General features: G+C 42.1%; 2 protein-coding genes across 2 annotated transcripts; both read right to left on the bottom strand.

Moving 5' to 3' along the window:
- Positions 1 to 357: 357 nt before the first annotated feature.
- LOC118309653 (intermediate filament protein ON3) lies at positions 358 to 4,734 on the bottom strand. Its single transcript, XM_035632028.2, has 9 exons — positions 4,282 to 4,734; positions 2,787 to 2,995; positions 2,637 to 2,697; positions 2,448 to 2,543; positions 2,138 to 2,302; positions 1,907 to 2,032; positions 1,588 to 1,808; positions 1,449 to 1,501; positions 358 to 1,353 (listed from the first exon to the last, which is right to left on the bottom strand). Exons 1-9 carry the CDS (start codon positions 4,642 to 4,644, stop codon positions 1,208 to 1,210), a joined length of 1,440 nt encoding a protein of 479 aa, XP_035487921.1. The 5' UTR covers positions 4,645 to 4,734; the 3' UTR covers positions 358 to 1,207.
- Positions 4,735 to 20,686: 15,952 nt separating this feature from the next.
- LOC118309973 (keratin, type II cytoskeletal 8-like) lies at positions 20,687 to 26,764 on the bottom strand. The gene is made up of 9 exons (XM_035632665.2): positions 26,238 to 26,764; positions 23,938 to 24,146; positions 23,279 to 23,339; positions 23,071 to 23,166; positions 22,769 to 22,933; positions 22,405 to 22,530; positions 22,038 to 22,258; positions 21,885 to 21,925; positions 20,687 to 21,550 (listed from the first exon to the last, which is right to left on the bottom strand). Exons 1-9 carry the CDS (start codon positions 26,676 to 26,678, stop codon positions 21,231 to 21,233), a joined length of 1,680 nt encoding a protein of 559 aa, XP_035488558.2. The 5' UTR covers positions 26,679 to 26,764; the 3' UTR covers positions 20,687 to 21,230.
- Between the last annotated feature and the right edge of the window lie 1,072 nt (positions 26,765 to 27,836).

The following is a 27,836-nucleotide window of genomic DNA, read 5'->3' as shown; positions in this document are numbered from 1 at the left end:
TCTGCAGGAATCATGTGATAATGGACCAGGATCTTAAAGGACACTTTCCAACATCTTGTGGAATCCATGCCACAAAGCTGTATTGTGTGCAAAAGGAGACCCTTTCCTAATATCATTGCGATGTTCCTGGTAAATGTGATGGTGGGTATTTATACAGTACACAGGGGACTGCACAACCAAGTAGGAAGTGTAAAAGTGGCACACCACTGCCACCATGTGAAATCTCAGTGAGAAAATGTAATCCTACTGTTACTGTGAAGCCACCTTGAGCTTCAAGTAGATGCATACTGTACTGGGTTCACCCTTTTTTTTCTTCCATTCTTCATAACAATAATGAGAGAGAGAGAGGCAATCATCTTGGTTCTCAGATTTATTTTGTTCAGATTCATTTGATATCATTGGCTGCAACATTTTGTCAGTCATGTTGCTCCGAAAGGCTTTCACAAAATAAATCTGGTTTCAACATAGTTTTAGTTTGAAGGCAATCAAAGGCAAAACTAGGCAGGGAAACATGTGAGACAACAGTAAAATTGAACAAGCCAGTAACCAAACAGTTCAAAGTATAAATGTAAACATGTAACGTCACACAAATGTATAATTCTTGTATTCTCCAATGATCAAATTTGGTCAGTGACTTGCTCTTTTTTTTTTTTTACTAATATCAAAACTCAAATGTAGGAATCATCAACTGAGAACAGGGGTATAAAAATATAATCTGTCTATCTCAGCACCAGGATCCTGTTTCAGAGCAGTTTATCATTGTAATACAGTATTAAGATGATCTAAGTTGACAAACGTTATAGAGTTCTGATTTTTCGCTGTACTTTATACTTTCCTTGCTTAGTTTTAACATTTATTTTTACCTTTTTTTCTTATTTCTTGGAAGTCAGTGCAGAAATAAAACCAATTTGTCATGCTAACTGACCTGGCCCTTGTGTATTTGAGGCCATGTTTACCTTCAGAAACTCAAATCATACTGAAGTAAATAGTAAGAAAAACAGCAAGTGATCCCTTAAACACATGGTGGCAGTGTGACACAATCTCATGTGTTATTTTATCTTATTTTATTTTTGGTCTGACATTTTAAGGAATCAGATTTTGGGATGTTCATTACTCTTGCAGAACAGTATTGGATAGCACCCTGAAGGAACACAGCTTAAGATTATTTTCTGAAGTTTCTGAAGGGAAAGAGGGATGGCTCTCCTTTTTAATATCTCCTGGTACTGGATGATGAGACTGTGGACTTGGTGATAGTGCTACTGCCATAACCACCACCACCACCACCGCCGCTGCTAAAACCACCACTGGCATAACCACCACCATATCCACCGCCGGAGGCGGAGCTGGAGTATCCTGGAGCAGGAAAAAAGAGAGAAGGACAAGTGTTATCATTAATCCATTCGTGTCTTAGTGTGGTCTGGTGATGATGTTCAAAATCTGAAACTTACCTCCAGAGCTCTGCTGCACATGAATGGTTGCATTGGAGCCTCCGCTGGCAATTCTAATGGTGCAATGAAGTTCAGTTAGTGCTTGATTCAGAGTTTAAAATGGCCGCAAAACAGCATTGAATGTTCAAGTTTATCCCACCTGCTCTCCTCTCCTTCCAGCAGTTTCCTGTATGTGGCGATTTCGATGTCCAGGGCCAACTTGACGTTCATCAGCTCCTGGTATTCGCGCACCTGGCGGGCCATGTCCTGCTTGGCTCTCTGCAGAGCGTCCTCCAGATCCCTGATGCGGAGCTTGGCATCCTTCACTGCCAGCTCCCCACGCTCCTCAGCCTCTGCGATCTGAGCCTCAAGGTTTGCCCTCTGTGCAAAACAATATACCACACATGAAGTTCACATACTCTTATAAAATGAGCTGTGTTCATTATTAGGTGTGTTCCATTAGAGGTTTTGGAATATACCTGTCCTTTGACAGCCTCAATCTCATTCTGAAGACGGGCGATCATGCGGTTCAGCTCACTAATCTCAGCCTTGGTTGAGCGCAGGTCTTCACCATACTGTCCAGCTGAGGACTGCATCTCCTCATACTATAATTTCGAAGAAATATATTGTGTCAACATTAGCCAGCAGGTTGGAAGACAGAACACAAGAAATATACCTTGAAATAGACTGTTATGTGGCTTTTCACTCACCTTCTGTTTGTACCAGGTCTCTGCTTCAGCCCTGCTGCGGTTGGCAATATCCTCGTACTGAGCACGCACTTCAGCCACAATGGAATCCATGTCGAGATTACGGCTGTTGTCCATCTCCACAATGACGGAGGTGTCCTTGATCTGGCCCTGCAGCTCACGAAGCTCCTACAGAACCAAAGGTTGGTGTAAAACAGATGATCGTTTGTCTATTTTAGCTGGATATGTTTGTATGATGTATGCATGGACTCAAGTGGTCATTACAGAATTGTGAAATAAGTAGGCTGAATTAGACATTGTAGATAGTACATACAGCCTCATAGACAGCCCTGAGGAAGTTGATCTCATCCTGAAGAGCATCAGCTCTGGCCTCCAGCTCCACCTTGTTCATGTAGGCAGCATCAACGTCCTGGAAGGGAAATTATGTACAAATAGGAATTGTAATAACTGGCCACTTCCAAAATTGAAAAACATCTAAAGAACCGTCTTAATGAATTCACACCTTCTTCAGGAGCACAAACTCGTTCTCTGCAGCTGCACGTTTGTTGATTTCTTCCTCATACCTGTTGGAACGCAAGGCAACACATGAGTACATCCCATCATTACATTGGGCCTGTGTTGTAACCATTGGCAGTGATGTGCCAACACTCACTTCCTCTTGAAGTCCTCAACCAGGCCCTGCATGTTCCTGAGCTCTCCCTCCAGCTTGACTTTCTCATTGCCCAGCCCATCGAGCTGTCTGCGCAGGTTAGAGATGTAGGCCTCGAACATGCCGTCGATGTTGGAGCGGGTGGTGGTCTGGTCCTGCAGGAGGCTCCATTTGGTCTCCAGCATCTTGTTCTGCTGCTCCAAGAAACGGACCTGTGCAGATACAAAACCAGAGGTCATCAGATGTTGCTCTCAAACATGATTGTATTTCATGTTTTTAACTAAATGGTGTTGAAATAGAGATTGTGTGGTATGACTGGTGCTTTAATTGTCATGGAGTCATCACTAAGTTGCGAAAAAAAATATTTTTCAGAAGAAGAAGAGGATCAGTCCAAAAAGGATTTATAGGGTGTGGCCTTTGTGGTGTCTGGTTTTAAGATACATCACCTTTATCCGCATGACTGAATAGATTACTACATATCTGAATTGCCACACCCTACTAACAACAATTGTAACTTGTGGACGCATATCTTTGTGTAGATACATTTCAAGCAGCTGCAATACAGGCGGAATAGAGTACATATCTTTAATCCTTGTTTCTTGAAACAAAAAGGAGAATGCTCTACCCAGCCTGTGTACTGTATGTGGCTTTACAGGGTTTCACTAATTGTATGTCTTCTTCAGCTATGACTCATCCTGCATGCTCTGCTGAGCTATAGAGGCCACACAGTCACTCCAGCCATAAAAAAAAAACAAGGTGTGGCAGATAAACCACTGAAGACAAAGCAGAACAGTATCATGAGATACGAAATTTGTTTTGTAGCCCGAGTCCCGGTTCTCTACACTAAGGTAAATCCCCATATATCTTGGACGCAATGAAGACTGTGTGAGTGGAGCATTAAAACAAGTGAAAGTTAATTTCCAGCTTTGTATTTGTGTTGCCTATAACAACCAGGTAACAAGAGATGTGCAATTTGCAGACTTTGGACTTTGTGGGCGTAATGCAGATCCTCATTCTCTACCAATCTGCCAGCTGAGGGAAAGGCAAGTCAGAGTTATATAATCCCCACCTATGTTTAGATAGTGGGCAAAGAGAACAGCCACCGGCATGGACTACTTTAGATAGATTGCAGATAGAGGTGTCAGTGTAGGATGGGGTCCTGGTCACTGGCAGACTTTGAGATTTTTATATGCTTGACTATTCACAAAGGCTGTAACTCATTGATGGATACAACACCACAGAGATAAGTTTCACAGCTCTCTTGCTGTGACAGTGAAAAAAAACACGTTTGCACCTAGCGAACTTTACTCAACACTTTCATTAAATATGTCTCTGAAGTTTTAACTTTCTAGTTCAAAATAGGTCAGTTTACTTTTGACAGATGCTAGAGGTTAGTTAAACCCAGGAAAGATGCAGTTTTTCAATTCTCAGAAAATGAGGCCTACAGTAAGTTGTACATGAGACATAAGGAAGTCACACAGAGCGCACAGGAACCAACCTTGTCGATGAAGGAGGCAAAGCGGTTGTTGAGGGTCTTGATCTGCTCCTTCTCCTGGGTGCGGACAGCCTGGATGTTGGGGTCAATCTCCAGGTTCAGTGGCGCCAGCAGGCTCTGGTTGGTTTGGACAGCTGTGATCTGTGGGTGGATGAAACCACCTTGGCCAGAACCAGAACCATAACTAGAACCAAAACCATAACTACCACCTCCCATTGAAGCTGAACTAAAACTAGGAACACCAGAACCAACACCATAGCTGGTTCTTTTTGTCACGGAGTAGCCACTGGACGCTGGAGCGTAGGACCTCCTGGAGCCGCCGCTGGTGTAGCTTGAAACGGACATTGTCTTCTTTCCACTTGCCATTGTCAACTCTTGAGCAGAACTGAAACAAAAAACTTAAGATGAGCAGACTTCAAAAGGAGAGCCAATTCCCTCTGAGTGTCTGACTGCAGCCTCTGCCTGCTTTTATGTCTGCGTGGAGCCAGGGGGAGGACCCTCGTCAGCCGCTTCAACCTGTACTCTCACTTTTGCTGCCCAGCCTCCTTTCCCCCCGGCCCACACGCTTCTGGCTCTGAATGACAGGAGTGGCCATTCCTGTAAAACAGGTAGGGAGGGATTGTCAGAAGATAAGCAGAGACACACCCTGTACCAGGACAGGCTGAAGAGGAATGGAGAGGGGGGAACACACGTGTCCATGTGCTTGTGTAAGGAAAAAGAGCCTCAAGTCTACTTTCATTAACTTTTTTTACAATTCGAAAATCCACCGTGGAAATAATACAATTATCACATGAAATTGGCAAATCATGACACACATACATGCCATGGAATGAAACTATTCACCCATTCTCCAAAATATACCAATACACTCCTGCACTGATATCTACTAATTTGCATCAGATATGTATGTTGTGCAGTCTGCGTAAACATTTATACAGCAGAATCAAACGTATGACCCGTGTTAAAAAGTTTGCAAGTGCTTTCATTCGATTTGTATTTTTCTTGAACATGTTGACATATTCCATGTTCTACAATCCTACATTGTACTTTTCTTTTACTTTGTCAGGGAAATATTGTTCTTCTAACTCAGTTAGGTTAATTTGACTGCTTTAAATTTTATTTAAATTTTCATGCAAAACATGATCAGTTCATATGATCCAATGCAAAAAGCGTTTGATAGAGCTAGGCAGATAAAAGCATCCCAGCCATATGGGTAAATATAAGACATAAATATTGATATCAGTATCGTTCTCATAAGTCAAGCATTGTTTGGACTGCGTTGTTGATTCAGCTATTAATCTTATGTAAAGTAATTAGCTCTGCATCACCTTAACCACCTACACCATAAGAATACAGTTAAGATGTTAATGCATGCACAATAATATTCCAGAATTAAATGTGGTAGGGGGTGCTTTCGAGCCATTTTGTGACCCTCATGCACAAGGCGATTTTTACGCAAATTACATCCCAAGTGTGCAAATTTGGGAGACTTTTCATTTCTGAATGAATCTATTACATATGTCAATCAGAGAACACAGAGCTTGCTCATGGTCATAGTTCTGCTCTGCCTTACATATTAAACTGAAACATTCACATTTAAAGTCGTATGCACCTGTAGTGTTCTAATCAACACAGCCAGCCAAGCTGTATAAACAAAGGTGGAACTACTAATAGGATGTATTATTCAAGTTTATGCAAACAAATGCCTTAGGCAGAGTTTTGTCTCATGAAAGTCTTGTTACAACAGCAAGTAGAAACATGTCTTTAATGCTGCCTGCTGGACGCAGAAAATAAATGATATGCTCCGGAGTTAATGCATTTTGTTTGTATTTTGCTGGAGCATTCTTGTTTTGGGTAAAAACAATCTTGCACATGAATCAGTGATGCACATTACAGGCCTCAGGTTTAGTGGTTGTTTTCTCTCTGGATACATTTCACCACACCCAGTTGCACTTGTTTCTCTCCCCTGCAACTTTGGTGTAGGTGAGGCCGGCATTCTTTTTCATTCTTCCCATTCTTCACATGCACATGCCTTCAATTTCTACCATGGTGTGGAACTTTACCCTAAAGCTCAAATCTCTGCTGTCCAACTGCTATTTGGAGGAAAATTTATGTGCTGGTTATGTGCTTTTCATTAAAGTTCAAACAGATGCACCTTAAGCCAACGACAAACTGAGAGGTCTGTGACCTTGCACTTATCAATCCACACACACACACACACACACACACACACACGCATGCAAACAAATATATAATGCACATATTTGAGTGCCATATCATGGCTATAAATCAACTGACACAGTAGTGATGGGCAACCAGGCCCCTACTGGCCTGAATAGAGAAGTTTGAAACACATGGATTAAGATTGGGGAGGTTTCAGTGGGGGCAGCAAAGAATTCAGAGGAAAACAATAATGCTGCTGTTGTAATCTGTAGAAATGGTGGGACACAGAACACAGTCACAACGTGCTTCGTCTGTGCCTGTTCGAGCTGTAACTGTTGGCTTTACTAAATTAAGGGACTCAAGCCCAGTTAACGTCGTCCTCACATGAGGCAACTCACCATGCAAAACCTCATTGACAAAGTTAAAGGTCGTATCGCCAGAATTTGTGAGACGATGGTGTGCATGCCTTTTTATTTGCAATTGTTCATGAAGTTGACCAATATTTCAAAATCTGGCCATTATAGCGGGTACATGGGGCAGGATGAGGGTTAATGGTACACCCAAGGACTTCATTTGTTGCAACACTCACGGGAATAGATACAAAGGCACACATTAAAAAATGTTTGTTGTTGAGCTTTCAATTTGACTGCTCTAGTTAATTTAAAGTAAAGCAATTGCAAAATAATAGTGTCTGAGCCCTGATAGAAAACCTTTGTCACGGTTGTCTTTGAAAGGGAAGTCAGTGAAAGTGTAACCACGTCAGCCTCTGCCTCTCGCATTCCCCAGTCTTTGCTCTGGTGTAGTTTCAACGCCGACATTGATAGGCCCTGCTTTTCCCTACCTGACTTGCTCAGCGAAGTGACAAAGTCGTACCGGAGATCAAAGTTTCAGTAAATATTTCCATCGCTTATTTGTCAGTAGAGGAGTCATTATAGCCAGAAGCATGGCAACTTGATGAAGTGATTAGATGCATAAAAGAATGAGTCAAAACGTTGCAACATAACATCATCGCAGAATTGGTTGTTTGTTTTTATCAAAATGGTTCATTGGAATTTACCAAATTTCAACAAACAAAGTCATTCAGTGTACAACGTACTTGAGAGACTTTGATTTTGTACCTCTGCAGTATGTGTAAACTGGGTGTGGGCAACGTCTGAGGTGTCGTTTGGCAGCCCGTTCTGCTTTGTGCCGAGTATCTGCAGTAACATCAAGACGGACGCATCTGCCTTTAAACGGGTGATGAATTAAAGTAAAAGCCTAAATAAATGTGTGGAGAAACTTAACAAATGCATTATGCTTCCAGGTGCACTGCGTGGTGCAGTGACTGTGAGCGACTCATTGTCACAAACGGCAGGAGCTTCAGTCACGAAGATGGTGTTTCAGCGTGAACGGTGACGCAAGTGGCATCTGCATTTAGATCCGAGGAGAAGACGTCAGTTACTGTAAAAGGGTCAGAAATTGTGGTCGTCAGCGCACAGTTGATGACCGTGTTGTTCGTGCATTGGTGCGATATGTGAGATTCTCAGGTGGCTGAGAATGTCAATGCAGGACGTGATGTCAGCCAGGACAGTCTGTCGATGTTACACAGAGAGTGATATTATAGTAGGGGTTACAGTGCATACACCCCTTCATCATGAGGATTAGTGCACATATGAGAGGTCAGTTCTGCATAGACCATAGGCACTGTTCTGCAGAAATGTGAAAAAAAGAGTGTTATGCTGTTGCGGGCATTTGGCTGCAATGGCCTGTGTTCAATTGTTCCCTTAGAGGGACGAGTCGCCGCAAATCAGTACAAACTTGTTTTGAGTGATCCAGTGGAGCATGCAGAGGTCAGATTTCCTCACAGTTTAGGATCAAGTCACATCTTGAGAGTTTCATTTTCAAAGACAGGCGCGGTCAATACTGTTCATGCTCTGCTCATGAGGTGACTGAGGATTTTGTCACCCTTGCAACACCTGAATATTTTTATAACAAGGCACAAGTCTTTCAGCTTCTATAGCTCTGGGCGTCCTTCTATACCTGGGTATCTTATAGCCTGTGTCATTCATTCCTATTGATTGCACATCGTGCACATTTCAACTCCAGTTTCAGATGTAATAAGCAGTGTGCACAGCAAAATGTAGCTCTAAACTTGCTGGGTAGGTTTAAGGAATACAGTGTGTTTTATGGATTTTTGTATCAGCACTAAAATTAATCCAAGCACTTAGTTGGATATTTAGAAGCTGCTGCACTCACATGGGCCTTCTCCTTAATATTCTTTGCATTTAAACAAAGAAAAAAGTGAAACACAGGCTCTACTTTAGTCTTTGAAAGAAACGGTGGTAGTTAAAATGAACAGTGAAGATGTTTGTCAGTAGAAACTTTAACTTTTGTGTGTTAAATGAATTGCTACATATAAAATAATTCCTGTAGTAGGATGTGAAATCTGGATAAACAGGTGCTCTGTGACAACAATGATGTGTGGAACTCGGTTTGGGTTTAAAGCTCAAAAAGGAGGATGTCTGTTGGGTTTGGGGCAGGTTGGATCAGTTTGGTTAAGACATAAATATGCGCCCAGAGTCACACACTAGTTGACAGTATCTTCACACCCAGAGGCCTCTTAATTCCAATTGTCAGGTCTAATCCGGGTTTGTGTCTCTGGCTGTAGCTGCTGTGATCTTAACTTTCCTTTTTTTGTTTTAACAACATTGCCTCTGGATGCTGAAACCTGTTCAACAGCTTCAGCTTATATGTCTCGGGGTAATTTGCTTTTGTTTCTAGTTTATCTAATTATTTTGTTAGCACATTTGACATAAAGCATGCTGTGGAGTAGCTTAGGCCGCAGTCTGGTCAAACAGGACTGGTCAGTGATCATTATACAGCTATATGTATCAGTAATTAAAAATAGAACACTGCTACTAGGAGTGTGTCCACTACATATTTCTTACAACACACACATATCTGTCCACAACTTTGATTTTCCTGAGAACATAGATGTTGCAAATATTCTTAGACTGTTGATCCGGTGATTAAAATATCTGATGTGCATTGTCTTTGGGTGGAGCACATTTTTGTCAAGCAAAGGCACAGACTCTGAAAGTCATCAACATTATAGAGACAGTCACTCTCACTTATGAAGAAAACAATAGAAACATATTTTAAAACTTAAAACCAATCGAATCTCAGAGGTGTTTTGGCGCCCGCGTCCCAACCACCAGACCTTTTTTTTAGTCTCTGTGTTCTGTAGAGGTGGTGTAGGAGGTGTCTTCCTACATATAAGCAACTTTTAATCATAAGAGCAAATTGTCTTGAGTATTAATGCAATTCGAAAAAGGCATTCAACCACAAGCACAGAGTTACTGGTTAAAATGACCTCTGTGTGCATCTGTGCTTTGCTAGCGAGGGGATCCCTTTACTGAAACTTGCACAATCAAATGATATTCTTTATTGCTCCAGTGACAGCATTATTTCAGCGTAGAAGACTTTGTATCAACGAGTCTCTCAAACATACAGACACATACACACACACTTGAACGGTCACTTTAACTCTGCAGAGACAGTGCAGCTCTGAGCTGGAGGACGATCAAGTTCCTGCTTGTCTGACGGCTTCCAACTTCTTTTTCTCCTTATTTCAGCACAGTGTACGTCAAGCACTCCTTTAGCACTCGGGCTCCGTTACAGCAAAGTTCAGAAAAGGTCAGAGGGTCAATATATCTGAAGGAGTATAGTCCGACTATTCATTGAGCATTTTTAATAATGGAAACACACAAGAGAGAGAACGTGAAGCCTTTTGAAACACAAACACACCCCAGTTGTGCTTGTCTTGGCATTCTCGTTCTGGGTGTGGTCATCACGAGGGAGTGGAGTTGGATTGGATTTTAATCTGGGCCTTACACTCCCTTACAATACAGTGGCAGCAAATGTTCCATGGAAACTTTGTGTGGAGGCCAAGTGAACAGAACGTGGTTAACCTGCTAAGGATGTGTAGATAAAAGGGTTAGTTAACACAACAATGAGCGTCTCATGAAACTCTCTCAGACAACGTCCCGCAAAAAAAAAAAAGGCTCAGCTGCGTTGCGGACCTGCAAGCGTTTACTGCTTTTACAAAGTCAACATTTTGTGGCAAGTCAACACGTTTCCACACACATCCACACTGTTTACTTAAAAAGCATGAGGAGATATTACTTTACAATTCTGGACTTTGGCACCTTGCTACTAGACCACAGACACACACACGCCGCCTCCTTCTAGTCGTGGTTAGGCACGGGAACAAAACTGCAGTCTGGTTGGATGACTCACTCTCAGTCAGACAGAGAAGTTGATGAAAATCCGTCTGACTTAATATAAACCTAGCAACCAAGTTGTTTTCTGGTGTGAGTGGGAGTTTGAAAACATTTACATGAGGTCATGTACAGTATCTGTGATTGTGCAGTGTTTTGCTGGTTTCTTGTGTGTTGTTGTTTTTTTAACAGCCCTGCTACATTGATCAACAACAATTTTCTCTTCGCTAACAGTCGATTAAAAATTAATCGGTTTCACATCTAACCAAAAGTATGCGAGCAAACAACTTTCTTTGATAGAACCCGCAGCTTTGATTGGTATTTTCTAGCGAGGGTGGTGGCGTAGCTCCATGAATGGCAATGTTGATCTGTCAGTCCACCACTTGTCTAGACTGACATATTGTAAACCAGTTGGATATGTTACCATGCAATTTTGCACAGATATTAATGGATTGCTTGACTTTTCATCTTGCACCATTATCAGGTCAAAATTTGAACACCGGGGTTCATGGGGCTGTGTTAGGTCCTAATCTCTGCTCAGTGTAGTTGGAGCCAAAGTGTTAGAGAAATTTCCTATCAGCACAGAATAATGTATATATTTTTTGATTATTTAAATTTGTTGTCCCATCTTTGAGTTAATCATAGGAATTACCTGTGTATTCCTGATGGACGGTCACTATAACACACAGGCGATTGTCGAAGCAGATCTGTGTGTGCTGCCTGCAGTGAACACATTCCTGGGACACCGCCCAGCCAATCAATCAGAGGTTCAGCACTGTAGTGTCCTCGCAGTGACTAAGTGCAGCATACCGAAGAAGTCATGCACATGTCTCAGCCTACTCATCTATCACCTGTTTAAAGAGAACTCGGTCATATCTACTGTTTTTGCTCTTTACATAATCTGGGAGTTGGAGGATCTGTCCAGAAATCAGTAGTCGCTGCTCATTTCTCACAGTCATGGCCTTAAGGCTCCTACAGCGAGTGTGAAGCCTGTTTGGTTTTGCGACTGGACCTCCCATTTGATCATGGAGAGTTATGGGCATGACATAACGCCAGAACTGCAATAACTTGGTGGTTTTAAATTTTATTCGTAATCATTTACACCTTATTAATGTCATAGATTTCACACGTCTCGTCAAATGTATTTAAGGTATACCTTTTAAACAAAAAAACTAACTATATCTTTATTCTGAAACAGTTTATTAAAATAACTCTTTCATCTGTTTCCTGTTATCAGACAGAACAGATTATTTGGCGACAATTCAATTCTAACCTTCTGTTATTGTTGCTGTTGTGCCTAGCAACCACTGTCATGTTATTACATACTCATCAACTCTATAATCACTGTTCATATATATGTGTGTGTGTGTGTGTGTGTGTGCGCGCGCGTGCATGTGTGTAGTGCATGTGGTTTTGATTATAACATCTGCGACTCATTGCCACTCATGAGAGAATCTACCTGAAAATGTATAATAAAGATTGAGTTTATGTAAATAAAGAAGTAGAAGCAACAGGAAGTACATTACAGCCTCTAACAGCAGACTCCTTAGCACATACCTGCATACCTGCATGTTTGAACAGGTAAAAGTGAAGTGATCACTCCACCCTTTTACACCTCCACACCTCCACACCGCCACATATGATAGTAGGAAATCATTGACTTGTGCTCGTAAACCACATTCTGCCAATAGGAGGTCGGACCATTGTTGCTTATCAGTGCCCCAATCGCCGAACTGTAAAACTCTATTCACACAATGTCAAAGAACGCACGACAGAACAAATTCTGAAAACCTTTGGAAATTAACACTTTAAAATTAGATAAATACAGCAGAGATGTAGAAATTACATATTGTGCTCTCAGTAATGAAGAGTGGACTATAACACCAGTGATCTTTATCTCTAATATCCCACTGAACCCTGCATTAAAGTTTCTCCCCTTATAAAGACTGACGGATCTTTCGGTAGAACTCGGATTTATTAAAGTAGGCGAGGACCGGGTTTAAGCCCCAGTAAAACTAGATATAAATCAAACTTCCCCTTTGAAGCTTTGTCCCTTCATGATACAAAGGTTATAAAAGTCTTCACTGTAAAGTAGCAGCAGATGAAAAAAAAATTAACAGCATAAAGGAACATTCCCATGTACAGAAGTTGAGCTGCCATCAACATACATTGGTCTATTTCAACCAATATTTTGTGCAAAGTGGAGGGAAATTAAATGGAAAAATAACAGTTGTAATTCATCTGTACAGTTTTAAAACATATTATTATTATTATTACTATTATTATTATTATTACTATTACTATTATATACCTTGATATAACAATCTTAAATGGCACCATGGAATTAAACAATAATGTCAAATTACATTTACACTTGTTTTGATACACCCCTGAATTCTCTACCGTGAGAGTTATGTGGGAGAAAGTGACACTAGTAAAAGCATTTGTGCTTTTGAGTGATTTATGTTCAGATCACAAAATGAACAAACTTTTCTTTCGTAGCATGTTCAGGCCCTGAAAACATCAGTGGCCGTGTTATCCAGCGCTGATGATAGGACTGCACCCTGCACTGTCACTGTCACTTGTCATTATAGTACGTTCTGTTGAGAGAGTACTTTCTGTTGACATAAAACTGAACAGTGGACACATCTGACATTGAAAACACAACCTGCCACATACAAGTAACCATTTAGAAAAAAAGACACAGAGGAAACACAAAATCAGAGGTGAATCGCCATGGGAATAGGTGAAAAATAAAAAAAAGGAAAACATATGAGAAGTGAATTGAAGCTTTATTTTTGTTATTAATAATCAGGGCAGAACAAAAAAGATATCGTAACTTTTGTCTCGTTGTCATGTCTGTGGAGTAAACTGAAAGCTGATCCAACCTTTTCATTGACTTACTGTTAGATGATGATTCCAAGTAACTTTGGAAAATCTCTCCCGTGGTTGGATATGAGCTACAGGTTTGAGTGACACACCCAGTGTTTACTTGACACCACCCTTGGGGCAGGGCAGCTCTGTCAGATCATACCTGAGATACCTAGTTGGAGCCAAACTGGTCCAGCTGCCAGGTTGGCCCTGCTGCCGGGTGCCCAGGACTTATGCAGTTATTTAACTTCATTTAAGTGTCTTTCCACTGTCGCCTTCAGGAGATGTCCTGCAGGTGCTGTGTGACTTGTCAATCAGTTTCAGAGGGAACTGACCGACAAGAGTTTTGTTAAGCCATCCGACAGGTCGTAGAAACCAAGCATGAAAGGTTTAGAATGGCTGACAGGGCTACAACGGTATGAATAACACCTCCAGACTGGCCCCTACCCTTCCTGTCTTCAAACACATTTTAACTCCTTGGCTTTTACTGTAACTCAGTTTTACAATTGTTCCTCCCTGTCTTGTATCTGTCAAACTGGTCCTCGTGTTTTATTGTGTAGAGCTTTGTTTAGTTTAGTTTGTTTTTTTGGGGATATTTTCAACATACAGCAACTGTTGTTGGTCAACTGTTGTTCTTAAATGTGTTCTTTAAATACAACTGATTTGATTTAGACCTTCATTTGTTCAAATAACTTTTCCCCATTACCATAACGCGTCTGCATTGTCTGAGATCAATCTGTCAGGGTTTCCATTAAGTGGACAACAGACTGCACACAGCGGTGTCATCATCACACAGTGCTATGATGAAATGCTTTGCCCCCAAGCTCCCTGCTTGACAGATTCGTTTGTACTCAAACTAAACGGAGCTTGCAACCAATTTCATGCAGACAGTAAGTAAGGTGCTGTCATACGTTCACCTCACAGGCTTTGACTCTCCTAAACTGGAATACTGCATTGACCATATTGCTTTGCTTTCCTCCAATTGATGCACTTTCCTACCTGAGTTGACATACTGGTTTTGATTTTGAATTTTACAACATGTAAACACCATATAAACGAAGAAAACACAGGACCATGAGATTACTTAACAATATATAGGGCCTGTCTTACGCAACATGGTACTTCTGTGGTCCTGGATGTGTTTTTGAACTTTTTTTGGTTCTTGACACATTTTCTTTCCTTTGGTTGAGTACATATGTCATGTTATAAAAGATTTTGAATAAGCAATGTGTTGAAGGAATAATTTAAGATCGACAGCGCTCATCTAACAAGTGGACAGGAGGCTGCAATAGGTTGTTGTATAGTGAAGACAAAACAGAAAGTGTTCCAGTATGTACGGCAGATTTAATGAGGAGAAGGCCCTGTCAAGTCAAATCTGAAGCTTTCGCAACCAAATTTTTTGAAATTGATTTCAGATTTCACCTCTGCTTCTGACCGTGAGAACATGCTTAGTTTAGAAAAGACTGCAAGGCGCAGGGATTAACAGAAGATTGCTGCTCTGGATTGTCTTCACAGTGGATCCACATCAGAACCACAGTATTAGCACCAGGTTTGGATTTTCTCCCAAATGTAAATCTCTCATTATTATAGAAACCAGTACTACACTACTGTACTACACTACCCTACACTGTATAATCAAATACGTTGGCTTCATTTTTTTTTTTAAATGCAAGCCCGCCAGCATATCTCTTAAAGGGATAGTTCAGTGATTTTGAAGTGGGGTTGTAAGAGTTACTTATTAAACCTGAGTTCCACTGTTCCAGAGGGGACCACCGAAAAACGTCTTTTTCGCCACATTTTTAAATGCTTACCTAAACTGGAGCAGTGAATAAATAGGTCCTTCACTGTACAATTGAACAGATTTCTTTTTGTTTAGGTAACGTTTTAAAAATGGGGCAAAAAGACGTTCTTCGGTTTTGCTTTAGAATCACTTACTGCCCCTTTAAGCTGTAATGATATGTAATGTAATGAAATATCGGCTACTTTAGCATGAGAGTGAATGTAATTAGTTACACAGAAAAAGGCACTCTTTCTAAGGACTTGGTTCTTCTAAGTGAATCCAACTGGAGCATACCAAGTAAAGAAGCCTTGTTTAAACTGACTGTTTAGAACAGGTTGATAATAACTGAGTGAGGTACACTTTAATATTTCTTATTAAACCCAATGTTAGTATTTACAGTGTAGACTCAGTACATGGATCGTATGTCTCATTTTGAAGGAAGACGCAGCCCACCTGTTGGCGTGGTGCTGTTTCAACATAAAGAATCTTTAATGCCAAACCAGATGCTTCCTCTCAGCCTGTGAATCTGATGATTGATTTGGACTTAGACTCACTGGCCCCTTTATCAGGTACATCTGCACAATCAGTGCATACTACAACAGCTCTGGTATCAGTCCAACTCTGACGAAGCTTCTTTTCTTCAATGCTTTTCAAACACATCACATTTTTTTAAATTGTTGTGTATTAGTGATCGGACAGATTTCATGTTCTTTCCTTTTTATATGAGATTTTCCTGCAGTGGACCCTTAGTTGTTAGTTTTGATAAAAGAACATGGGCACACTTGTTCCAGGCATTCAGAATGATAAATATTCTTCCTTTTCTACTGAATTTAATCCGAGTCAGTTTCCTCCGCTCCAAGCCGTCAGAGGAATTCCGACCCCTTTGTCAGGTTGAGAGAGCATGTCTTCGTTTCTTTGCAAGGTGTAAAAGCAGTTGTCAGTCTTGTCCGTACCATTAATATATCAAGTCCTGTACAGACAAATCCTGGATGAGGCAAGTTGATGTAGAGATTAACTATAGAGTCGTTGTGGTGTTCAAACGCTATTAAATCTGACAGTTTACATGATGTCTTGAAAACCTGGAGAGACGACAAACGCAAGTGAGTCAACGTGTCAGCGTTGCTTTAGGTGTAGACTAGTGCGTGCAGTGCCAAGTTTTTGTCTCGTAGTATTGCTGCTTTTAGCCTTTTCAAGAAGAGTTCGTACAAAGCACTTGATTCTGTGGCTTATTAGGTTCCGTGCCATGGAATGGTTGTGTCATTGAGCAATGCCAGTCATGGCCATATGAGTTGCGTAATATGACATAACCAGAGCGATTAGAGTTGAGCATTTGGTGGCAAAAAAAAAAGAGGTTATAGTTCATACACGTTTGGAACTTTGAAGTGAACTGTTGTGGGTGAGAAAGAGAAGAGGAGACATGTTCAACTTGGTCTGCAGTCTCGCTGCCCCGCCCTCACCTCTGCAGAGAAGGCAGAGCGCTGTTGGCCTGATTATTTAAAGTTTATCAATATTGAACCTATCATGTGTCCACATGTGTCCGCACCGAATTCAACACTACACTTCCGCGGGTGAAGTGGGAAGCCGATAGGATGAACCGTTCTCGAGATCTGCGAGACACACTCAGACGGAGATTCCTCGCTTTATAGTTAGGTGGGTTTCCCTTACGTTACTTTGTTATTGTACACTGTTGGAACCGTTCAGTTGAACCACCTGGTAGCAATGCCAAAGATTGCGTCAAACTATTTCTTGATGTCTCATTGAAAAAAACGATTTCTTTTGAGGGAGCTCATAGAGTGACTCAATGCCAACTCAGGTGCCCGTGGGCCCCTGTGAGGTGTTACACTATGTCTGTGTGTTGTTGGCTTGTTCCTATTACAAGAGCTACAGCAGCTGCCATACGAGCCTGCACCACCATGTTACATGGACATCCAGAAGCACAGTTAAAATAATGCTGAAGATGAATGAGAGGGTTCTGATTAAAAAAACTTCTATCAAAGACACACACACACACACACACACACACACACACACACATACCAGGACTTCTACAGTGCAGTGTTATAGCATTTGCCTGCAGGTGGATGACTGGGGCAGAGCAACCAGACAACTAGATTTTCCTTTCTCATTGAGGTGTGTACATATTTACTCTGCCGACAGGCCCTGGGGAGTTCAAACCTACTGTTGTAGACAGAGACGTATTGTATACATTAAATTACACAACGTTAAAACTGACAACACAACATGCTTTAAACCTGGTTCAATGTGTGGAGTGGGAGTGAACATGGATTCCCCATCAGTCAATCACAGGAATGCAGCCATTTCCTGTTTTACACTTTTCAACATTGCCTCGCTCTATGCACTAAGATACCTGGAAAAAATATATTGTGTTTTTTCTTTAAACCCAAGACATTCAAAGTGCTTCACAGAGGCAAATGATATTCAAAGTATTTCAAATGAAATAATAAGAAGGCATTAATTTTGCATTTGAAATAGTACAAACTTTGTTTTTCTGTGATTGGTTGTGGGAAATGATTTACTTATTTTGGATCCAGCTCTCACGAGTTTAAGATCGGTCAAGAGCTTTGTCAAGGGTGCAACAGCAAACATATCATCAACATGAGCTTATGTCAGGTTTTCAGCACAGTGGCCTGCAGCATTGTCAATACTACTCTTGTTACAGCAAGAACGGGGCGCATTAGATATGTTCAGCAATACTGCACAGAGCCCGCAAATTGGACAACTGTTAGTGATGCAATGTTTCGGTGAAGGAATGCATGGATGGCTTATAATCACTTAATTTAGATTCTGGATCTAGCGGGCAGGCTGCATCTACTTCAACCAGCAGACCTATGAGCAGACGCACCAGCAGCTGCAGCAGCATGGATATGCCTGTGTGGCAGTACGTCTCCGTAGCTGAAGCAGTCGGAGAAGATTCCACAGCAGGGCAAACCATCAGCTCCAACAATGCACAACATTTGAAGACCGATTGCATCACAGTAGTGCAACTAGACTCTCCTATTTCCAAGGCTCCTTCAAACGCAGCCAACAAACGTGTCCTTCCCAACCTATCCCAGGATTCATTGTGCGCCGGTGACAAAGCTCTTGAGCTAGGTATGCCAGTGTCTGAGCTGCAGAACCTGCAGCCGCTCACAGTAGCTAACCATGCAATGATAAGGGTGAGACGAGCTGGAAATAAGAAATCCCACAAAGACCAGTCTGTCTCAATTCTGTTCGGCCTTCGCATTCTACTCTGTCTATAGGTAGATGAAGTCTCCGAGTCCGAGTCCTCCAAAGGATGCCACCCCTGCAGTGGGACACAACCATGTCGCCTGACTTGGTCCTTTGCTCCCATCATGATTGCTACAGTCCATTATCCATTATCTCCATTATCCATACCACTTAATCCATTCAGGGTTGCAGGGGGGCTGGAGCTGATCCCAGCTAACATTGGCCGAGAGGCGGGGTACACCCTGGACAGGTCGCCAACGTATCGCAGGGCCAACATAGAGTGACACACAACCTTTCACATTCACACCCATGTTCAATTTACAGTCTCCAACTAACCTAACCCCATTCTGCATGTCTTTGGACTGTGGGAGGAAGCCAGAGTACCCGGAGAGAACCCACGCATACACAGGGAGAGCATGCAAACTCCACACAGAAAGGCCCTGATGGGTTCGAACTGGGGTGCGAACCCAGAAGCTTGTTGCTGTGGGGTTTCAGCGCTAACCACAACACCACCGTGCTGCCCTGATTGTTGCAGTCACTTAACAACATGCTAAACAAACAAAAAGCTGCACAAATTTGACAAAGTTTCGTAATAAGATGCTTGCACAGTACGACCTATGGTCTTTTGACAGGACAGTCTGCAATAAATGAAATAAATATGCTTTAACTTTCACTTTACATAATGGTAATATGATTTAGACTAAATATTTTGATCCTTGACTCACTGCATCTATCTGATTGCCGTAGTAGTTTTACAGACAGAACATCTGATAGCTCAGAAAATATGATGCACCATGACAGGGCTTGTGCAGCTGCTGCAATATTAAAATAACGCTGACACATTAATACATGCATAATGCTGTCATTTTTCAGAATAATTGTTTCAATTTGTGATAGTTGTGTCCTTTAAGCGTCTTGAATGTGTTTGCTGAGCTTGTGAGGTGCTGTTATTATGTTAACTTTGGACAGAGCAAGACCAGCTGTTTCCCCATTTCTGCTCTTTGCACCAAGCTAATTCTCTCCTGCAGCCATAGGGCCATAACAGACAGATCCAAGAGTGGCATCAATTTTTTTCCAAAAGCAAATGAGCGTGTTTCCCAAAGTTTAGAACATTTTACTTGAGTAAATAAGGATTTTTTTGTTTCCTCATAGTAATTTTTAATCCATTAAAAACAAAGTCAGTGTAAGTCACAGGTGACTCATACCGCAGAAAAGTAAAGCATGATAAGACTAGGTGTGAGGTGTTTGTGGCGTTCACTCTTAGTTCATGTGTTCCCTGGAATATAATGTTTATGCAGGCATCTCACCAAGTGCTCAGACATTATTATATCATGTCCAGGTGTGTGTCAGCAGACGTGTTGAAATCAATGAACGGTGGGTGGGAAGTCTTTCACTTCATGAGGGCTTGTATGGCCTTGGGTGCGGCATCGCCACCCATAATTTCGTGTCCAAACCTGTTCCTCCAGGGCTGAAAAGTCCCCTTAAGCTTTCACTGTAAGAGATAAATAACCTACTCCTCCATAAATCACACATTTTACACCAGTGCATTTTACCACTCTCACACTCTTCACTACAATTCTTGACCTTTTTGAATTAAAATATATGTTGGATTCGTTTGTTTTGTATGTGCTTTGTGTGACCTTTAAACACATTTTTTTTTCATTCAGCAATGAAAGGCTGCCATTTCCTGACATTTTTTAAAGAAAGCATAACCTTCAAATCATGTCACGTTTAGGTGAAACTCCTGCAGCACGTATCTGGACCGAGGCAGGCTGGGACTTGTCAGCTGTTGCGGAGAAAAAAGTTGATTGCGTGGAATAATTTCTCTCAGGTCCACTTCTCTCAGGTGCTAATAGTACAATGTCTTTTTGTGTGTTCATGTGTGAGGACACAGTGTACTAGAATAACTAGATAGTAAAACCTCTTCAGGCTGAATAAACATCTTTTCACATTGTCTTTAAATGTGTCCTTACATTTTTCTTTCAGTGTTTTTCGCCGAAAGTAAGCTGTTGTTGTTAATGCTCTAATTTAATGCCAAAGCAATTGAAACACTTTGGAATTCACAATCTACCACTTGACAACAAAATGCAACAGACCCCAATGCAAATCGCAGTTTGAAGAATATTTATTGTTGAGCAACAGGAGCCCAGGTGTTGCCAACAGTAGCACACTGAAAAAATTAGTAGTCATGAAGACGACCGTGAGTGATCTAAACTCTACTGTTTAGGGATACAGCATGTTTAGTTAAGTAGTGTATCATAGCAATTGTTTCTTTTTCCCAAGATTCAATGTAAAATTTCAAGTTCTGACAGCGCTTATATGGAGCATAGGAAAACAGGCACAGCACTGCCATCTGTTGTCTAAACATGTGTATTGACGTGATCACTAAACCACTGGCAGTGACTCTTTTTACTTTATTTTAACTGATTAAAACACACATACAGAACTAAAGTTTCCAGAATCCAGAACAGAAACACCTCTTCATTCAGGATATCTGACAGAAAGTTGAGTTGACATCTCTTACAGTAGAAACACACCCAGGATTTGGTGAGGGCACTTTGGTGAATGAACAGTTTGAGAACTGGGTGATGAACATATGTTGGTGTACTATTCCTTAACATCCAAGACTGGAAACCATGAGCCTGAACACATCATTCCTCAGCCACAGCTTCAGCCTCCACCTTCTCCTCCTCCCTCTGCTCCACAGCAGCTGGCTCCTCGGTCGCTGCCTGCTTCTCCTTCTCCTTCTCCTTCTCCTTCTCCTCCTCCTTCTCCTCCTCCTTCCCCTCCTCTGTCTTCTTCTCCTCGGCCTTGATCACCACGGTTTCTGTCTTGGTGACTGTGGTGCTCTTCACGGCTGCTCCCTCGAGGGCAGTTGTTGAACCGCTGCTTGCTCTGATTCCACCAAAGGAGCCGCTGACGTAGGACGGGGTGCGGGAGCTCTCCAGGCCGTAGGCACTGTAGTTCACAGCTGCACATTCAGAAGTAAAAGGTCATGACTAACATGGAAATAAAAAGTGGTGTCATGAAATAGGGTGGCAAAAGAGTTATCATTTAAATGCATTTTATGTGCACAATATGTTGTATCATTTTGTTTCTGCACAGGCTTTGGAGAAGTTTTTCTTATGAGCTGATGGGACACGCTCCATATGAATTGGGTCTATTGAAATAAAACTGACTTGGATTCGGACGTGGAGTTGAGTTCCTGCAAATGTGACTGTCTTTTACTGTCCTCACTTTTATATAGCTTTTTATGATCGTATACTGTAGTATGGCAAACACAAACACTTAGAACAAGAACCTACATGTCTGTTTGGATATATTGGTCTTGATTCCAGTTAATAACCTGTAGAGACAAACAGAAAAAGACAACAAGCGAAAATACCATGAGATATATAGAAAAAATATTTCAGTAATGGATTCCGTTTTCTCTACTTGCTATCACATGAACATCTGACCTGTCCTCTTCTCCCTCCAGCAGTTTCCTGTAGGTGGCGATCTCAATGTCCAGGGCCAGCTTCACGTTCATCAGTTCCTGGTATTGGCGGACTTGCAGGGCCATGTCCTGCTTGGCTCTCTGGAGAGCTTCTTCCAGCGCTCTCACGCGGAGTTTGGCATCCTTCACTGCCAGCTCACCGCGCTCCTCGGCCTCTGCGATCTGAGTTTCCAAACTGTTTCGCTAAGGGTGGCGTTGGAGGAAAAAAAGTGAAGTTGAGTATGGCGTAAAACACTTGACCCTGTCGTCTTCATTAGGACACGGACCTCTTAATCTATACAACAACTTTTATCAAATCAATATGCAAAACTGGTATCTGTGATCCTCACCTGTGCTTTAACTATATCAATTTCAGAATGGAGCCTCATTATCCTGCGGTTCATGTCAGCCATCTCAGCCTTGGTGGACTTCAGGTCGTCACCATATCTGCTGGCGGACTGCTGCATTTCTGCGTACTGATACAAACAGTGACAAGTCAGGCTTACACATCCAAAGGCATCGTGATAATGTGGGTATCTCTTTTATTTAACCTTGGCGGTCTTATGTCATACCAGGTGTTGCTGATGTTAGTTTTAACCTCACAACATATAGTGAGTCGCAATCACCAGACGGACTGATTTTAGTTTCTGAAAATGTGAAACTTTTGAAGTTAAGTTAAAAATAAGTAGTATATTGTGGTAGTATTGGCCTCACCTTAGTCTGGTACCATGACTCTGCTTCTGCTCTGCTGCGGTTTGCAATATCTTCATACTGGGCACGCACTTCAGCGACAATGGCATCCATGTCAAGGTTGCGGCTGTTGTCCATCTCCACCACAACGGATGTGTCCTTGATCTGGCCCTGCAGCTCATGGATTTCCTACACGGGAAAACATGAATCGAGGATCAACAGACATGGAAAGACATTACATGGGAGATATCCGTTTTTTTAAGATGTCACATAGGTGAATCGGTTATTCACAAGTGTGAGACTGAAAAGTAAAGTGAGGCCATTACTGCATCGTAGATCTGCCTCAAGAACTCAATCTCGTCAGAGAGCCCATCCAGTTTGGCTTCCAGATCCACTTTGATCATGTAGGCGGCATCTGTGTCCTACGAGGAAGAAGACAGCACTGAGAGAGAATCACTGGCCTGACCCATTGTGTGGGCTCGTGGTGCTCATAGGCCAATCTAAATACTTTCAAGATCAAAAACCCAAACAGACCTTCTTCATGAGGACAAAGTTGTTCTCACATTCATTGCGCTTGTTGATCTCATCTTCATACCTGGAAAAATAGAACATTCTATTTACACTTTAGTCCCTAAATTTGTCTTTTGAACATTATTGCAACAATGATCAACCCCATAGATAGGACCATGGATTTGAATGTAAGTCTTGGTATTTCAGATAAGACAGACAATATACATTGTATACAGTATAAGGTGAACATTTTTGCATTTGTGTGGCGTCTACTCTCACTCAAACCAAAGAATGGATTAGAGTTATTTTCTTTATTGCAGACATATCTGATAATAAATAAAGTGTCTCCAGTACATATTTTGTCCACCAGAGAGCACTGAAAAGTTTTAAACTGTAAATCTTGATCAAATTTTAAAAGAAATCAGTGCAATAGGTATCTGCTTTTTGATATATTGTTTAACATTTTTAAAAGCCTGAATATTTATGTCGTATTGGTCTAAATCTATCAGTCAGGCTATAGACAGGATACTCCCAGTGGCTGCTAAACTACCTACACTATCACTGCACATACAATTAGATCTTCCCAAAGGATCAATAAAGTATTAATCTATTTATGCATCTATTTATCTTGTCCAAGATGTCTGGTTCGGATCAACCTCAATTCAACCTCAACCTCAACTCACTTGGTCTTGAAGTCCTCAACCAGGCCCGTCATGTGATGCAGGTCAGATTCCAGTTTGACTTTTTCGTGACCCAAGTTGTCCAGCTGCTTACGCAGGTTGGCAATGTAAGCTTCGAACATGGCATCGACGTTGGAGTGAGATGTGGTCTGTTCCTGCAGAAGCTTCCACTTGGTCTCCAGCATTTTGTTCTGCTGCTCCAGGAAGCGGACCTGCCGAGAGAAAAGTGTGTGATGAGTTGACAAAAAAGGCAGTTATGAACATTTGCTTCATTTGATAATATGAGGGGGGCTGCACGGTGGCGTAGTGGTTAGCACTTTCGCCTCACAGCAAGAAGGTTCTGGGTTTGAATCCCTGTTCAAACCAACCAGGGCCTTTCTGTGTGGAGTTTGCATGTTCTCCCTGTGTATGCGTGGGTTCTCTCCGGGTTTTCCGGCTTCCTCCCACAGTCCAAAGACATGCAGAATGGGGTTAGGTTCATTGGAGACTCTAAATTGACCGTAGGTGTGAATGTGAGAGTGAATGGTTGTTTGTCTCTGTATGTGGCCCTGCGATAGGCTGGCGACCTGTCCAGGGTGTGCCCCGCCTCTCGCCCAATGTCAGCTGGGATTGGCTCCAGCCCCCTCGTGACCCTTAAATGGATAAAGCGGTAGATGATGGATGGATGGATGCATGGATAATATGAGGTTGTCCGAGTTTCATACTTGGAAATGTCGGATGACAAAGTTGGATGACAATCAATGTAATAGAGGATACATGATACTGAAAAAAATATACCACTCCATATTTTCACATGATGAAACAAAATACAAAACTGTGTGGTGTAGGAAGGAGGTGGTCATTGGGACACATGTGGTTGACCGAGTAAGAAAGTAAAGAGAGGGCAGGGGTGACTCTTCGAGCATGAATGGCTCTGATTTGTTTGCTGAGGGACATGGACAAAGAAACACGTGAACATCATCCAAAGAGAAAAATGACTAACTGAGCTTCTCCGACCTACAACAACCTCTAAACGCCTCATCAATTACTGGTCACTGAATTCTGACCCATACTTCCGTGTTTCAACACAGAGTGGCACTGTTTCCCTATAGTGACACAGTTCGCCCCTTTCAAAACTTTTCTATTCAGCACCCTGACCCTGGGGTGGGGTCCTGCTACCACTCAGCAAACACGACCAGAGAGACGCAGTTGTGTGTGTGCATGTCATATAATGTCATGTATGCAGGGAGCGGTGGAGTGCTTTGTGTCACGATTTGAAGTATTAGCCTCAGTGTGATTGATTAACAGGTTAACTTGCATCACTGCTCGGTGCATCCTTCAACAATAGAATCCATTTATGAGTTATGGTGACAGATAGCTAAAGAATCCAATCAATCTCAGAGAGCAGTGTTGGCTGCTGTCTCTCCACTGATAAGATAGCTGTTTCTGACATCGTGCATGAAAAGGATTTACGCTCTTAGGAAATGGCTTTCTTGACTATAACAAAGCCTGATGAAATGGGTATTATTCACATTACTAATAGTTCTTGTCAGCTATTTTTCGGCCTGTAGTGATGTTCACTGCTGAGTATTTAACAAACTTGTCTCAGGTAAGCCATCATCCTGCCACTCCTTCTTTCTTTTTTTATTCTGCAAGTGTTTGTCCATGCTGTGAATATTCAGGCAATGAGATTTTTAAAGTAACGCAATGCAATACCAGAATGTAAGAATGGATTCAGGACATGAATAGAGGATCCCACCTGTCACTTTGACTCCTTTCATAAAGACTTTTGTGCAGGTTATTGCTCACATGTGGATGAAGCCCTTCAAGCAATATTGCAATGCTGTTCATCTCAGCCGTGGCCCGTGTGTATATATACTTTGTATCCAGGTTGATCCTCTAATCTGAGATCCAGGATCTCAACATATATGAGGAGGCTAAACCATTACTCAGAACAGTCGGTATCCTACACACAACCACTGAGCTTGACTTATAGATGACTGCGTATTGTTAGTTGTGTAGTTCATACAGGTACTTGTCTCAAGAGGATCTCCATTGTGAATTTGGACCAATTTCACCTTGAGCTATTTTGGCTCGCAGTCAACTCATTTCCTCTGAGGTTCTTGTCTTATTTGCTACTCTGTGTTGGATTTATTCGTTTTATCCCATCGGTCATGGGTGAGTACAGAAAAGAGAGGGCAACAAAGCAGCATGCACTATGTGCTGATTGTTGCTATTGTTCAAGTTTTTCTCATGACACACTGTAAAAGACAATTTGCTGCTGTAATAATGTCACTTCACATCTAGTGGCAAAGTTGACTGACCTTGTCAATGAAGGTGGCAAAGCGGTTGTTCAAGCTCTTGATCTGCTCCTTCTCCTGCGTGCGGACGGCCTGGATGGTGGGATCAATCTCCAGGTTCAGCGGTGCCAGCAGGCTCTTGTTCACAGTCACCGCCGTGATGGGGGCCACCACCTCATGGGCCATGCCACCTCCCATGCCTCCACTGAAGCCCACATAGCCAAACTCTACCCCACCTCCTCTATGCGCAGAGCCCCCGGCAACATACCCACCGGCCACCTTAAACCCCCCAGCACCCACAGCAGCCCCACTGCTGCCCACTCCCCCATAGGAGCTGCGGACAGCGTAGCTCTGCCTGGCACCCCCATAGCCGGAGAAGGAGCGGCTGCTGAAGCCTTGGGTTGGGCCCCTGGCAGAGGACGACGCGGTGGAGTAGGTGGTGGTCTTCAAGGCTCTGACAGACATGGTCGCAGAGGGAGTCTGTAGCACTGAGGTGGTGTGAGAGGAGAGACTGCTACAGGAAGGACAGTCAGGCAGATAGACCCTCTCTGGTCCTCTGTGCTATTTATCACAGGAGGGGAGGGACCCTGCTGAGGTGCAATTGGCTGGTGTCCTCGGCAGGGGAGTGAAGGATGGGGGGAGAGGGGGTGGGCGCCATGGAAGAAAATTGCATCATTGTACACATTAACAGTACAGTGGGGGAGAAAAAAAATCAAGAATTACATAATAGACGGTGCCAGTTTCTATAAAACTACTGCAGAGACACAGGAAAACTGTGAGTTTTGTCCATCTCAACATATTTGTCAAACTTCATTTCCCATGGTTGAAACATAAAATTGCTTCACATTATAATGATATACACTCCCAGCCTGTTTTGCATTCACAAAAAAATCAAAACACTGCATTGCAAACAGTCTATATCCTCGTACACAAACAAAGAAACTGCACATGCACACACGGCACCAGAATATATAATCAGACCTTGGGTATAATGAACAAGCTGATCATTTTATGACCTTCTCTTCTCCTTTTCAACAGTTCTCATGGACGTGACATATTGCAAAGTAAATTGCGGTTGCCCTGTGGGATGGTCTTTACGTGTTTGTTGGCAGCGACTGTAAGTCTCATAATTGTGGGAGAACCAATTTTACCCGCTGAATAACAAATACAAATACTGACAGTAAGTTATTGATTTTAACAAGATCTAAAACTTCAAAGTAAAAACCTGCATGTAAAGTGAGCGTATTGCATAATTATAGGGTGCAGTTTCCTGGATCTATGATCAGTGAACCATACCTGCAATACACACAAACACACACACACACTGGGATTATTGATGAACATTCCTTCCATATCAGTCGAGTGAAGAGCAAACAGAGTTTGTCTTTTTTATTTTCCTCTGGACACCAACAGACAGACAGACAGGCAGACAGACAGATAGACAGACAGACAGATAGACAGATAGACAGACAGGCAGACAGACAGATAGACAGATAGATAATAGATGATAGATAGACAGATAGATAGATAGTACAAATCACTTTGTGACAGCTTCATTTAAAACATTTACCTCAACAATCATCTCATACAGTGGAAGTTATGATTCAGTTGTGGCCCGGCAGG

The sequence above is a fragment of the Scophthalmus maximus genome, chromosome 6 (assembly GCF_022379125.1).
Source record: "Scophthalmus maximus strain ysfricsl-2021 chromosome 6, ASM2237912v1, whole genome shotgun sequence".
In the NCBI taxonomy this organism is placed as follows: Eukaryota; Metazoa; Chordata; class Actinopteri; order Pleuronectiformes; family Scophthalmidae; genus Scophthalmus; species Scophthalmus maximus.
This window is presented reverse-complemented; position numbering and strand designations above follow the sequence as displayed.

Coding starts and splice junctions, on each gene's coding strand:
- LOC118309653 (XM_035632028.2), bottom strand. CDS start 4,644: ATGGCAAGTGGAAAGAAGACAATGTCCGTTTCAAGCTACACCAGCGGC. Junction 2,996..4,281: donor TTGCCTCCTTCATCGACAAG/GTTGGTTCCTGT, acceptor GTATCTGCACAG/GTCCGTTTCTTGGAGCAGCA. Junction 1,809..1,906: donor TTGAGGCTGTCAAAGGACAG/GTATATTCCAAA, acceptor TGTTTTGCACAG/AGGGCAAACCTTGAGGCTCA.
- LOC118309973 (XM_035632665.2), bottom strand. CDS start 26,678: ATGTCTGTCAGAGCCTTGAAGACCACCACCTACTCCACCGCGTCGTCC. Junction 22,531..22,768: donor AGTCATGGTACCAGACTAAG/GTGAGGCCAATA, acceptor TGTTTGTATCAG/TACGCAGAAATGCAGCAGTC. Junction 21,926..22,037: donor CTGGAGGGAGAAGAGGACAG/GTCAGATGTTCA, acceptor TTGTCTCTACAG/GTTATTAACTGGAATCAAGA.